Source organism: Pelobates fuscus, chromosome 6 (assembly GCF_036172605.1).
Source record: "Pelobates fuscus isolate aPelFus1 chromosome 6, aPelFus1.pri, whole genome shotgun sequence".
NCBI classification, from domain to species: Eukaryota; Metazoa; Chordata; class Amphibia; order Anura; family Pelobatidae; genus Pelobates; species Pelobates fuscus.
In genome coordinates this window covers 138,029,752-138,042,224 of record NC_086322.1, presented here as the reverse complement: position 1 = coordinate 138,042,224, position 12,473 = coordinate 138,029,752, and the positions used below count along the sequence as shown (strand labels likewise).

The following is a 12,473-nucleotide window of genomic DNA, read 5'->3' as shown; positions in this document are numbered from 1 at the left end:
GCCGCCTCTGAGTATGTGTGCAGTTTATACACATACAGAGACACACAAATACACACATACAGAGACACACACATACACATACTGACACAGCGATACACACACAATGACACTTATTTTCCTACACACAGATACACATACACTCATGTAAACAGATACACACTGACACACAAATACACACACACTGACACAAAAGGAGACTCATACACATACACGCAGAGACAGGTGAGGGTGACCGTGTGGTAGGGAGTGTGTGTGCAGGTAACAGTGTAGGGGGGCAGGGTGAAAAAGGGTTACAGTGGGCGGCGGGCAGGGGGAGAAAGTGTTACAGTGGGTGGGCAGGGGAGAGAAAGGGCTATAGTGTAGCGGGCAGGGGGAGAAAGGGCTACAGTGTAGGGGGCAGGGGGAGAAAGGGCTAGAGTGGGGGCAGAGGGGGCTACAGTGGGGGGGCAGGGGGAGAGAGGGCTACAGGGGGAGAGAGGGCTACAGTGGGGGGCAGGGGGAGAGAGGGCTACAGTGGGGGGCAGGGGGAGAGAGGGCTACAGTGGGGGGCAGGGGGAGAGAGGGCTACAGTGGGGGGGGCAGGGGGAGAGAAGGCTACAGTGGGGGGGCAGGAAGAAAATGGGTTACAGTGGGGGAGCAGGGAGAGCAGGCGTTAGTGTGGGGGCAGGGGTTACAGTGGGGAGAGGGGGGCAGGGAGTGAAGGGGTTACAGGGTGGGGAGGGGGCAGGGAGTGAAGGGGTTACAGTTGGGGGGGCAGGGAGTTAAGGGATTACAGGGTGGGGAGGGGGCGGTGAGTGAAGGGGTTACAGGGTGGGGAGGGGGCAGTGAGTGAAGGGGTTACAGGGTGGGGAGGGGGCAGGGAGTGAAGGGGTTACAGGGTGGGGAAGGGGCAGGGAGTGGAGGGGTTACAGGGTGGGGAGGGGGGCAGTGAGTGGAGGGGTTACAGGGTGGGGAGGGGGGCAGTGAGTGAAGGGGTTACAGTTGGGGGGGGCAGGGAGTGAAGGGGTTACAGGGTGGGGAGGGGGCAGGGAGTGAAGGGGTTACAGTTGGGGGGGTAGGGAGTGAAGGGGTTACAGGGTGGGGAGGGGGGCAGGGAGTGAAGGGGTTACAGGGTGGGGAGGGGGGCAGTGAGTGAAGGGGTTACAGGGTGGGGAGGGGGCAGGGAGTGAAGGGGTTACAGGGTGGGGAGGGGGGCAGTGAGTGAAGGGGTTACAGTTGGGGGGGCAGGGAGTGAAGGGGTTACAGGGTGGGGAGGGGAAGGGGCAGGGAGTGAAGGGGTTACAGTTTGGGGGGGGGGGTAGGGAGAAAATTATTTACATTAGGGGTCAGGATTTGGGGGCTGTGTCCTACCTTAATTTAATTCCCTGGTGGTCCAGTGTCTCCCTGGTGGTCCAGTGGGGTAACTCTCCGGTCTGCAGCTCCGCCGGGTGCAGAGCTGCAGACAGTGTAATAAAAATCTCGCAAGCTCCCTGAGTGTTGCCATGGTAACGCTCTGGGAGCTCGCGAGACTTCTATCACACAGTCTGCAGCTCTGCACCCGGCGGAGCTGCAGACCGGAGCTGCTGGGCAGACTGATTGGAGGTAGCCCGGCGGCATACAGGGCAAACCGCCGGGCTCCCTCCTGGTGTCAGTCTGCCTGACTGCCGGCGGCCCTGGATGTGTGGGTCAGCGCGACCCACTGGGAATCGCCCTGCGACCCACCAGTGGGTCGCGACCCACACTTTGGGAACCGCTGCTATAGACTGTAAGCTCGTTTGAGCAGGGTCCTCTTCAACCTATCGTTCCTGTAAGTTTTCTTGTAATTGTCCTATTTATAGTTAATTCCCACTCTTGTAATATTGTAAAGTGCTACGGAATCTGTTGGCGCTACAGGCTAATGATGTTCTCACATTCCCTCTGAGGCACCATTTTTCTAAACTAAACAGGTTTATATGTATTAGCAATTCTTTGGAAATAAAATCGTCTATTCCCATTATCTGTTTTTTAGCCCACTTCTACACATTTTCTAGTGCCATAATATCATTCATATCAGCTGGTTAGAATGATGACCATGTCACCGTGTGGGAAACCTATGTTTGAATCCTAGTCTGACCACCTTATTACCAAGTGTACTTGAGCAAGACACCTAATGCCTCAAAACTTCATACATTCTTAGTAAGTTTAAGCACAACCATTTTTACCTCTAATATCCCCTTTATATAATTGTAAAACACTATGGAATATATTGGCACTATATAAATGATAATAATAGAACAGGTGACCAAAATTGTAAGGTGTGGTCTTACCATAAATTTTTAAAGAGGCAAAATTATATTTCTATGCTGATAATTAATACTCCTTTTTATATATGACAATACCATACTGGCCTGAGCAACTGTTGATTAACATTGCACATTGTTGCCTAGTTTGATGTCTGTAACAATTCCTAAATCTTTCTTATGTGTTTTTCTACCTATTTCTCTGCCATTTAGGGTGTAAGTTGCTTGTGCATTCTTCACCCCAAAGTGCATAACGTTGCATTTATTTACATTAAATTTCATCTGCCATTTGAGTGATCACTAAGTCTGTCTATATGTTTGGAAGAATGAGTCCATATATACAGCTTAGAGCAGTGGTTCCCAGCCCAGTCCTGAAGGCACAAGCCGTGTTTTGTCTGTATACACATTGGAGCAGAATTGGAACAGGGGAGTCAGTGAACTTTTGCTTAATATTTCAAAATGTAACCTTTCATGATTATTCTCATTTAAATAAAATATTTAACTTATTTGTTTCGTGTTTGGTTTCATTAGAGGTGCTGATTCATCGGCAGAGCAGACCTTCATCCTTCCAGAAGCTGAGAAGAAAACAACTGATTGCCTTTCTGTGAAATGCAGAGGTTTGGAGACATCTCTGGCTGAATGTCTACTACATAAAAAGACAGAGATTGAAGATAAGCGGGCTGGAGTGGTGTGTTATCAAGATACTCGAGGTCTGTACACTGTCTGTAAATATTAACATTGTTAAACCAATGAATACTGACTGTTGGTTTCTGTGCAGCACTGACACAGGAAGAACCTCTAGTGGCCATCTGAGTGAAGGCCACTAGAGGTGTTACTAGGCAGTAATGTAAACACTTACTTTTCTCTGACAAACAATATTAAAACACCTGCAGGGTCAGACTAGAGACACCATAGAAACTACATTAAACTGTAATCTTTCTAGTGACTATAGTGTCCCTTTTTAAAAGTAATTTATGAATGACACAAAAATATGGAATTATTCTTAGATTATTTTACTATTGGTATTTTTAAGGTAAATCAGAAAAATACACTGTGGCCTCAAGTTGTTGTTGTTGGATAGGCTTTCCAAACGATTTAGCAGTTTTGGGTAAACTTTTATAATTATTTTTTCAACATATACAATTTTAATATATCAAAAATATGACAATATTACAACATTTAAATAGTTTTTATAATATTAAATCATTGTAAAAGTTGATCCAAATATATAAAAAATTTTGGAAAGCTTCTCCAAGAATATTGAAGCGTGGCCTGTATTTGATGCTGAATAAATATAACTTCTACCTCCCCTGAAACCAGACACCTACACTGTAAGAGGGCAAGCTCTTTCTGCACTGCAGCTATACAAATCCAGTCTGTATACCACCCGATAAAAAAGAGGGGTGAAAAGAATAGAAACACTCTGTAGAATGCGGCAAGAGAGTGCTAATAGTAGAACAAATTAGGCTTCAAGAAATATATGATTTACTTTATTGATGTTTTGAAACCATAGGCATTGATTTAATAAGCTTTCCAAATGATTCATTACTGTAGGAAAATTTTCCAAATTATTTACCTGCAAAAATTCTCATAAACTTTAATGGTAACTTTGGTAGATAAATTATTTACAAAATGTTCCTAGCAGTATGGAATCATTTGCAAATCTAGTTAGGTAGAGGAAATAGTGTTTTACAGTACCATCAAACTGAAACGCCATCCTATTACTAACATAGCTATAAGATTGACAGCATTCTTCGTTCACCTTTGGTTAACTTTTGCATTTTATGTTTCCATCTATTCAAATACATATTTATTTCCTGTATTCTGTGTTTCCATAGCTATGGAATATGAAATCTGGCACTACATAAATTTGTTAGAATAATAAATTCACTTTGAGAAAATCTACCAATCAGAATACAGTACCTCAACCTGAAATATAGCAAAGCCTATACTACTAGTATTACTGGGTTCACAACTGTAGAGAGAGTGTATATATCTAATTAAAAACTATCACAGAGAATGTGTCAAGAGCTTCCTGCTAAATCCAAATTAGATAAATGTCCTTTTCAGGTTAGTAAATAAACCAACACAGGAACCACTATGGTGAACTCTAAGTTAGTAAGAAATGAAATGTAAAGTAAAGTAAGATGTATAACACATTACTATATTGCATAACAATATATTTCATGTTTTAAAATATATTAGTTTGTATGCTTTTATTATTAAAGAAAACTGAGAGTTTTTTTTTGTTGTTGTTGTTTTTTCCCCCTAGAATGTTTGGATAATGAGTTTAGCTGTGTGAACGGGAAATGCATCCCTTCCAAAAAATCATGCGATGGTGAAAATGACTGCGGTGATCTCAGTGACGAACTGTGCTGCACACGTAAGTGCAAAGGAAATCCCAAGTAGAATCGTGTTCTTTTTATGCTGGATTCTCTCCTCAATAACCTGAACGCATTCAGAGCAATTGTTCATGTCCTTTTAATGAAATAAAAATGGGTTAACTGTGTTACAGTATTATTAATAATATTAATTATTAGCAAAGCTGTTTGTTACATTGACCATAACAGGCAATTGTTGAATTCCAAATTAAAGATCATGGTGGCTGATCTAGAAATTTTACCAAGTTAAAAATGTTCCCAATTTAGCTATTTTGGACAACAATTTAATAATCCAAATTATATATTGGATAAGCTTGCTGTCTGGTAAGTGTGTGATGAGCAATCTAAGTTTTACTTATTGCTTGTTGCCATGCAAGGCCAACAGATGTTACTGCTTCCCCTCCCTTGACCTCATTGCAAGATAAGCAGTAACAAAGTGTATGTGTATTCTATTCTATTCTATCGTGAGGAATGGTAGAAATGAAGGGTAACTCTGTTTGTAACTGATATAACTTGCATATATGAAAAATTACAAACGTTCAGCCTCTCAGAACCAGTTTTTGACTGCTTCTCTCTCTATTGCAATAAACACGTGATCCAATACTTCCACTACTGCTGCCTCTGACTGGTCAGTTGACAAAGGATTTTTCAGAGAGTAATGGCTACTTGGCTAACAAAATTTCTGACAATTAACTGACAATAGGCTGCTAAATATACAAAGAAAGTTTGATAAGTAGGCATAAACTTTCAGCTACAGTTTGTAACTGCCTAGGTAATGCTAGTAAATATTTTTAATGCATTCAAAATATTTTTATTATCTATGAATGGATTTTACATCAACCTTTATTATTACAACACTATAAAATAGTAAACTAGTGTTAGTTGTCTTTTTTGTATTATATACGTTGTCATGACAGATAAGACATTGAAGATTTCTACAACTTGATGAATAGACATGCTAAATATATGGTTTTGCTTTAGTGAGTACCATGCAATACAGGAGGAAAATGACAAAAAGTTGTATGGAGAATGAGGTGATAACAAGCCATATCAACTTTGTTTTGTTATTGTTTCAGATTGCAATGGCAGCTTTCACTGCAAATCCAATACATGCATTCCAAACAGGTATAGATGCAATAGTGAAACAGACTGTATCGGTGGTGAAGATGAAGCATTCTGTGAAGGTGAGTGAGCTTTGTGAATTGAATGGGTTATGGTCTCCTTATTTGGGTAATTCAGATCCTTTATTGCAAATCCTATTTAATTTAGAATTTTGTATCTCCTCCTCTTTTAATATCTTGCTAGAACTTGCAGTAGCCCCCTGTATGTGATTAAATTTTCATTTACAGAGTAGGAGATAAAAATGTCTAAAGTAAGTTAACATCAGGTGGTGTGGGTCATAGCCAGGGGAGGTGTGACTAGGGATGCAAGGACAGAAACAAGAGTGATTTAACTGCTAAATGGCAGTGAGACTTCAGAGGTATGATCTATACACAAAAACTGATTCATTAATCTAAAGTTGTTTTGTTGGCTATAGTGTCCCTTTAAACATTGTAATATAACAGGTTTACATTTTATTACATTGTTACCACTAGAGGTCACTAAGAACACAAATATCTTCATTACAATTGGAACAGTAAGAAAACTAATTTAGTTTATACTTTGTAGCAGCTTTTCTAAAGTATTGTCCCTGTGGATTTTAATCCATATTAAAAGCCATTACCATAAATCGAAGAAACGTTCTCACAAGCATTTTTAATTTATAATTGTCATTTATGCTTTTACAGAAAAAAATGAAGATAAAACATCTAAACCAATTGGTAAGTTTTTTTTTTCTTATGTTTAAAATAGCAGATGCATATTCAGTTTGCATAATGTACCGCTTTATGTAACGTTTTTGCGTAATGGTTTACTTTAAACTTAGCAATAAACACATGTTTTTATGTTTGATTTTATATAGAGATACATTAGCGGGCACTGTTCAGAGTAAATAGCCAGCACATACAATAATCATGGGCTTCCTCTTCTGTATTGGCACAGTGACCCTGGTTCCAGTATTCATTTTAATTTGTAGCATAGAAGAAATGTCCGTCACACCACAGTACAGTATAACCTTTTTTAGGATCTTCGTAAGCTTTGGGCTTGCAAATATAGAATGTGATGCCAGATAAGAACCATTCGGCCCATCTAGACAATTTTCCCAATTTTCTAAATACTTTCATTAGTCCCTGGCTTTATCTTATAGCTGGGATAGCCTTATGCTTATCACAAATATGCTTTAGAAATTCTCATTCAATATTGATTACTTTAGCTATATACACACACAAAAAGAGACATTTTCACCTCTTCTAGCAAACCTTCAGGTATTGACTAGTACAGCTTAGCAGATTCCTTACTTCATCTTGTACATGTATCTCAGAATGATCAGAGTGTTTATTCATTTATTTTCATTTCATGATTTCAGATGGCAGGTCAGAAAAACCACAAGAAAAAGAGCTGGAAGGTAATTATAAAGCATCTGTGTGCACTACAGAACATATCTCATGGTAACATTTACAGGATTATTCATTAAAGTGAGAATTCAAAGTGAATTTCAACGTTTAGGCCAAAGTGGTCAGAATAGCTGACTTGGATAATTTTTCCAAATTAGCTATTTTGGCCTTAAATTTGAAATTCACTTTGAATTCTTACTTCAGTAATTAACCCTATGTCCAAAAATGTATATATATATATTTATGCATATAATGGATAATGACAAAAAAAAATATTAAATGTTCTTAGTAAAAATGTACATTTCATTAGTTGCAGAATTGGCCTTTGCTGTTATTGAAGAACCGCACCCTTTTCCCCAGCACTTTCGTCCTTGTTTGTGCTTGGCATGACCCAATTAAAAGCTTTTCATAGAGAGGCATTGCCAACAAATCTCCAGTCTAAAGAGCGGTGACTTCAAGATTTAGGGATTAGTACAAAAATTAATAATTAAGGCTCTATTAGTAGAAGTACCATTTTTATGCATCCATTAAAGTGCTAGCTTGCAATATAGAGCTGAAATTCTTACCAGGCTCAGGCAACCACTGGATGATTGAAATTACACTGATCAGTTACACAAATACAACCTCCTGCCTAATATCGTGTAGGTCCGTCTTGTGCTGCCAATACAGCATTGATGTGTAGAGGCCTGGTCTCCACAATACCTCAGTACGTGTTTTGTCGCATACTACAACTATACATTAGCAACAGATCCTTAAAATCCTGAAAGTTGCGAGATGTGGACTCCATGGATCTGATTTGTTGTTAAAGCATATCCCACAGATGTTCAATCAGATTGAGATCTGGATAATTTGGAGGCCAAATCAACACCATGAACTCTTTGTCATGGTCCTACAAACTATTTCTGAACATTTTTTGTTCATTATCCTGCTGAAAGAGGCCACTGCCATAAGGGACCACCAATGCCATGAAGGGGTGTACATAGTCTGCAACAATCTCTAGCGAGGTGGTACATGTAAAAGTAAGGTCCACACAAGTGCAAGGACCCAAGGTTCCCCAGCAGAACATTGACTAAAGCATAACACTCCCTCTTCTGGAATGCTTTCTTCCCATAGTGTATCCTGCTTACATATCTACCCCAGGTAAACAATGCACACACACCCGGCCATCCACACTATTTTAAAGAAAACATGATTCATCAGACCAGGCAACCTGTTCTATTGCTCCTGGATATCATGGGCACACCGACCAGTCTGCAGTTATGCAGCCCTATATGCAGCAAACTGTGATGCACTATATCTTCTTTCATGGCCAGCATTAGGTTTTTCAGCAATATGAGCTATAGTAGCCCTTCTGTGTGATCGGACCAGACAGAATAGCTTTGGCTCCCCATGTGTATCAATGAGCCCTGGGGCACCCATGACCCTCACTCCAGTTCACCTGTTGTTCTTTCTAGCACCACTTTTGGTAGACTTGCTTTTTTGGAGATGCTCTGAACCATCTAGAAATGACTATTTGGCCCTTGTCAAAGTCACTCAGATCTTTTCGCTTTGCAATTTTTCCTGCTTCCAACACATGAAATTCAAGAACTGACTGCTCACTTGCTCCCACCCCTTGACATATTCCATTCTAATGATATAATTAATATGATTAACTTTACCTATCAGTAGTTTTAATGTTGTGGCTGATTAGTGTAAATTTATACATAACTTTTTGTCAAGTGGTTGATTCACCATGTCATTACATTAGAAGTCTCACAGAACATGACAGGAGTTATAGTCCAGCAGGGGCTGGTAACTTTTTGCATAGCTGTATAAATATATCTATGATGCCACTGTTAGCCCTGAGCTATTGCTGGCTGTGTCACAGTGTGACGGAACGCTGGCACTCCGACCGAGTACCTCCGCCAATCGATGCTCCTAGCGCTTGCCGAGGACTCTGAGCACTCCAACCGACACCATCAGCACTGCGGACCCCACTTCCAGCAATGCAGCTGTGCCGGGGTCTCGCCGTCTCTCACCCACCCTATATCCACGACCAGGATCCAGCTCCCAGTGGGTGAACCTCTCCTAAATCCGGAGAGCATAGCAGGAACAAATCAAGCTCTTACAAGAGCTTACTCTGGGGAGTAAGTGATTATAGCAATCCCCAGAGTGTAGGTATCCCTTCCCCCAAGCATGAGCTAAGGCTTCAAGAAAGGTGCAAGTAGGTCTGGTTTATTGAGGGCTACCTGCCCAGTATTTATGCAAGTGTCCACCAGGTGGACACTCCCCTAGAGGACCTGATGGAACAATGGGACACATATTGGATATTAGCCAATCACAGACAATACAAACAAAACACTCCCACAGTGACATCACAATCCCTCCTCTCTATCCTGGAGATAATTGGGAAGTAATCAAATTATCTCCCAGGACAGAGGCAAGACTCCATTAACCACATGGTTGCAAAAAGACATAAAATTACACAGTGTTACAATTACTACATAAAACATATACATGCAACATATCCCCAGATAGCTTAGATCTGAGTGCACATTATTACCGAATGGCGCTCAGATCACATACATACAGTTCAATTGCCATGGAGCCAAAGTCTTTTCCATTGTCTTTTGTTACACGAATAGGCTCCATGGCATAGCTATCTGGGGTAGCACTAACATACTGAAAGTCAGAAATATGCAGAAATACACAAATAAACCTTTCTGCAGGGGAAAATACAGCTTTCAGAACAGGGGCCATAGTCAGAAGGCAGGAGGCTAGCCAGTAGTCCCCTCTAGGCACAAGTGGCGAAGGGCACTTCGTCACACACAGCTACAGGGAAAAACTGTGCAGCGTGTCCACTATGTTTAGGGTTAGCATGTTGTATGACACCAGACATAAAATTGACAAAACTGATATTGACAGGCAGGACAAGAGTATTATAGCTGGCTGACTGGCAGTCCAGGGTGGCGGCCTACACACAGAAATAAAAGATTATTTTAAAAAAATAGGCTGTGAGGACAGGGTCTTTACACCAAAACCACTTCTGTAAGGTAAAGTGGTTATAGTGTTTACACTGACCATTTAACTGGGGAGAAAAATTCGTATATGGGCCTCATGCTTTTCAAATGTTTTAAAATGTTTAGATAAACTTTCAAAATTACTTCATATTTTGAAACATTGTATTTTTTTATTTACACATTTTTAAAATATTTTTTGTTATATTGAGATTTTATATCATTTTAAAATATCAGTGCTGTGTTCTTGAAACAACATCATCTGCTCTAATAATATTTCCTAGGTTACCATTTTTCAGTATAATACTGTAAGCAAGTTTTAGGTCAATGTAATCAAACTGGAAACAATTCTCTAAATCTGAAATTTTTAAATTTCAATTGTTATGGCCTGCAATATGCAATGCTCTTGCACAGTCACCACAATTCCCGATTTATTGAATAAACACCACAAAATCCTATAGCAGAATGTATGTGTGCTACTCAACTGTAATGAGTTTACATTGGTGTGTATAACCAACGTTATTGTATGCTTACAATCTGTATCATATCCCCTTTTAAAACCAACATATCAAACATATCTGTATCACTTTATTAAAAGTTAGGCATTTACACAGATTTACTGCGCATAATAATTCACCCTTATTATATTGTGCCTTTACTCATTAAACTGGTGTAATCTTTGTCCACAACTGTAGTAAGCATAAATAGTATATAAACCCACTAAAATTTGTAAATAATCCATTACCATATTTATGTACTCGAATCGTACTTGCCACTTTAACCGAGCAGAAATATCATTCTTTGAATTTTTTTTTTTAAAGTCTTGGTAGATTGTAATTGAAAATTTGATAGCAAAGCAGTGATTTTTTTCACTTAAAATTGTTCAATATTATGTAGGAAACTGTGCCACTATTTATTATACAATAATATTTTCTTATTACTAATGTAATTTTTCTTTTGATGCAGAAGAACACATTGCAGTAAACCGTGATATGGATGAAGGTAAACATACCTCAGAATGTGTAAAAGTAAAAAATAGTAGATAACTAGGGAAGGTGGACTTTGTGGACATGCCAATTATTAAATATCACAAACCTTTACTGATATTCCTTTGGGGTATAATTATTTTGGATTATGTTGTTAATAATTAATAGCAATGCTTTTGTATTTTGAAAGAATGTTTAACCTCTCAATGCACATATGTATAATACTTTTATGATACCAATCTGAGTGATACCAACTCAGTGTCTACAAAATGTGTCGTTTTTTTTCCGTATAGACCACTTCTTGAAAATGTATATAGTTAAGTCTACATGATCTGCAAAGTCTAGCTTAAGTGCGGATGTTCTTTGAGTTTCATGTTTCACTAACACTAATCCTTGATTTCTACATGTAGAGAGAAGGCTAGCACAGAGTTTCATTCCAACACTGACCTGTGGTGTACGACCTCAACTGCATACTCGACGCAAGAGAATCATTGGAGGAGAACTTGCAGTGAAGGTAACAGCGTGATCCACATATAATGATTTTACAAAGTTACCGTTATAATTTTTACATTTATTAATTTTCAAATAAATCTCAAATATCAACCAAACACTGTAGATCGGAAAATAAAACAAACAAATGCAGCATTTACAAGAATTGGCATTTATATGATTTCAAAAGTGCATATTTTTTAAAACAAAGCCAGTTCAGCCATTAGTATCATGTCCAGTTTTTGTATTGTATTTTACTTCTTCACTTACTGTTCCAGCATGTCAATCATGTATTGTTAGAACTTGCTTGTTTACATATTGTGCAGCTCTGCGGAATATGTCGGCACCAGATAAATAATAGTAATTTTAAAGAAAAAACAAGTCAGACCAGTTTCTTGGTCCCTGATACCTGTTGTCCATCCTTATTCTCTGGTATAGCTAAGGCATTTATTTCCACATTAGCAATAGTAATTCCAGTCATGTTTGGGCAGAATTCATTATAAGGTATATAGTATGTATTTTCAAATACTTGGGTATGTTGTCAGACCCCACTCTATATTTTGGCTTCCAAAATGCTGAAACTCTTGCATCAAAACTTGGTGCCCTGTAGAGAAACAAATCATACCTAAGCCATACAGTAAAGGAAAAGATTGTACAGCAAATGCTAATGCCAATCATCGATTATGGGGATGTAGTATATGCACCTGCACCGGAAACCCACATTAATAAACTTACTACATTGTATAACTTGTTTTGCTGCTTTGTGCTACAATGTAATTACAAGATACACCATTGTGACATGCTAAAAGAGCTAAACTGGCTGTCGCTGAAATCCAGACGCACCCTTCATTTTTACAGTCATGTGTTTAAG

General features: G+C 39.3%; 1 protein-coding gene across 1 annotated transcript in view; it reads left to right on the top strand.

Annotated features, from left to right (window-relative positions):
- The window catches only part of LOC134614477 (complement factor I-like), a 62,563-nt gene that overhangs the window by 35,359 nt on the left and 14,731 nt on the right, over positions 1-12,473 (top strand). The window contains exons 4-10 of the mRNA XM_063458353.1: positions 2,790-2,968; positions 4,531-4,641; positions 5,716-5,823; positions 6,427-6,459; positions 7,104-7,142; positions 11,094-11,129; positions 11,524-11,627. Coding sequence (XP_063314423.1) covers positions 2,790-2,968; positions 4,531-4,641; positions 5,716-5,823; positions 6,427-6,459; positions 7,104-7,142; positions 11,094-11,129; positions 11,524-11,627 — 610 coding nt within the window. The remainder of the gene's footprint in view (positions 1-2,789; positions 2,969-4,530; positions 4,642-5,715; positions 5,824-6,426; positions 6,460-7,103; positions 7,143-11,093; positions 11,130-11,523; positions 11,628-12,473) is intronic.